The sequence below is a fragment of the Ipomoea nil genome, unplaced genomic scaffold (assembly GCF_001879475.1).
Source record: "Ipomoea nil cultivar Tokyo-kokei standard unplaced genomic scaffold, Asagao_1.1 scaffold2694, whole genome shotgun sequence".
Taxonomy (NCBI): domain Eukaryota; kingdom Viridiplantae; phylum Streptophyta; class Magnoliopsida; order Solanales; family Convolvulaceae; genus Ipomoea; species Ipomoea nil.
In genome coordinates, this window is record NW_017619122.1 from 2,213,716 (window position 1) to 2,215,315 (window position 1,600).

The 1,600-nt window shown below is 42.7% G+C and overlaps 1 protein-coding gene across 1 annotated transcript; it reads left to right on the forward strand.

The window, feature by feature from the left end:
* Positions 1–475: 475 nt before the first annotated feature.
* On the forward strand, positions 476–1,210 carry LOC109155178. The gene is made up of 2 exons (XM_019302906.1): positions 476–953; positions 1,194–1,210. The coding sequence occupies exons 1-2, from the start codon at positions 476–478 to the stop codon at positions 1,208–1,210; spliced, it is 495 nt and encodes a 164-aa protein (XP_019158451.1).
* Positions 1,211–1,600: the final 390 nt, after the last annotated feature.

Genomic DNA, 1,600 nt, shown 5'->3' on the forward strand with positions numbered 1-1,600 from the left:
CGCTCGCCTTATCGCGATGAAAGAAACATGGACAATGACGCAGTTGGCCCAAGCCTTTGTTAGTCAAGTGGTGAAATATCATGGAGTACCTAAAGATATAGTCTCCGATCGAGATCCAAGGTTCTTGTCACAGTTTTGGAAGTCCTTACAAGTAGCCTTGGGGACCAAGCTAAATCTCAGTACCGCCTTCCATCCGACCACAGACGGACAAACAGAGAGGACTATTCATACTATCGAGGACATGTTGAGGGCATGCATGCTGGATTTTCAAGGATCATGGGAGGATCACCTGGATTTAATAGAGTTCTCCTATAACAACAGTTATCACTCGAGTATACGCATGGATCCTTATGAAGCTCTTTACGATCAAAAGTGTCGCAGTCCGTTGTGCTGGGAGAATATGGTCAATCTGGTAGTTTTGGGACCGCAGTTCTTGCTTGACACCGCAGAAAAGGTTAAATAGATTCAGGGAAGGATGAAAGCAGCACAAGATCGTCAAAAATCCTACGCCGACCTAGCAAGAAGGCAAGTAGAGTTCGCGGTTGGGGATAAAGTTTGGCTGAGAGTATCTCCCACTCGGGGAGTGATGAGGTTTGGAAGGAAGGACAAGCTAAGCCCCCGTTTCATAGGACCTTATGAGAGGGTTGGGAACCTAGCTTATCGGTTGGCTCTACCTTTGGAGTTGGAGCGAGTCCATAGTGTCTTCCATGTATCTCAGCTTAAGAAATATGTTCACGACCCGACACATGTTCTACCACCGGAAGTGATTCCTTTGGACGATGATATGTCTTATGAAGAAAGACCGCTCAAGATCCTGGATTTTAAAACCCGGGATACGCGTAGGAAGTCGGTGAAAATGGTGAAGGTTTGGTGGTCGCATCATGGTGTAGAAGAAGCTACTTGGGAGCTGGAATCAACCATGAGGGAGCGTTACCCAGAGTTGTTCTCGGCAGGTACCTTGTCTTACCGTTTGCTAGTTGCTTGTTGCTTGCCTTGTGTGCTTGTTCTTGCTTGTTTGTTTAGTTGAGTAGTTAGCTTTGTTGGTTGGTGCTTTGAGCTAGTTGTTAGTTCTTGGTTGTTGGTTAGAAGTTGGTAGTGGTGTTTGGTTTAGAGTTTGATATGCTCATCATATCCGTTGGTTTCATTCTTTCAATCTTGGTGTTGATATACTTTCTTGCTTGCTTTGATGTCAGGTGGAATCTTTAGATGAAACTTTGCAAGGCTAGGGAATTCTTCTTCTAGCTTGGAGAGAAAGCTAAGATTTCTTTAGAGAGAAGGTGGAGTGTTTATGACTTGGCTAGCAAGGGAAATGAGTGAAGTGTCTTGCTAGGAAAAACTTGAGCATCAAAACATGTGTGAAAGGTCAACTTTACCCTTCAATCCTGGATTAATTATTTAATTAATTCCATTAATAATAATTAAAAAGGTCGGATTTAATTTGGTTAGGATTCCCTTTAATTAATTAATGCGGTCCACCATGGATTGTGGACCCTTGCCTAAACTAGAGTCTTAAGCCTATTAGGAATAAAGAGAGTAAACCTTTTACTAGTCAGATTCTAATTAGGAATCCTACACCTATATATCTATTAGGAATAAAGAA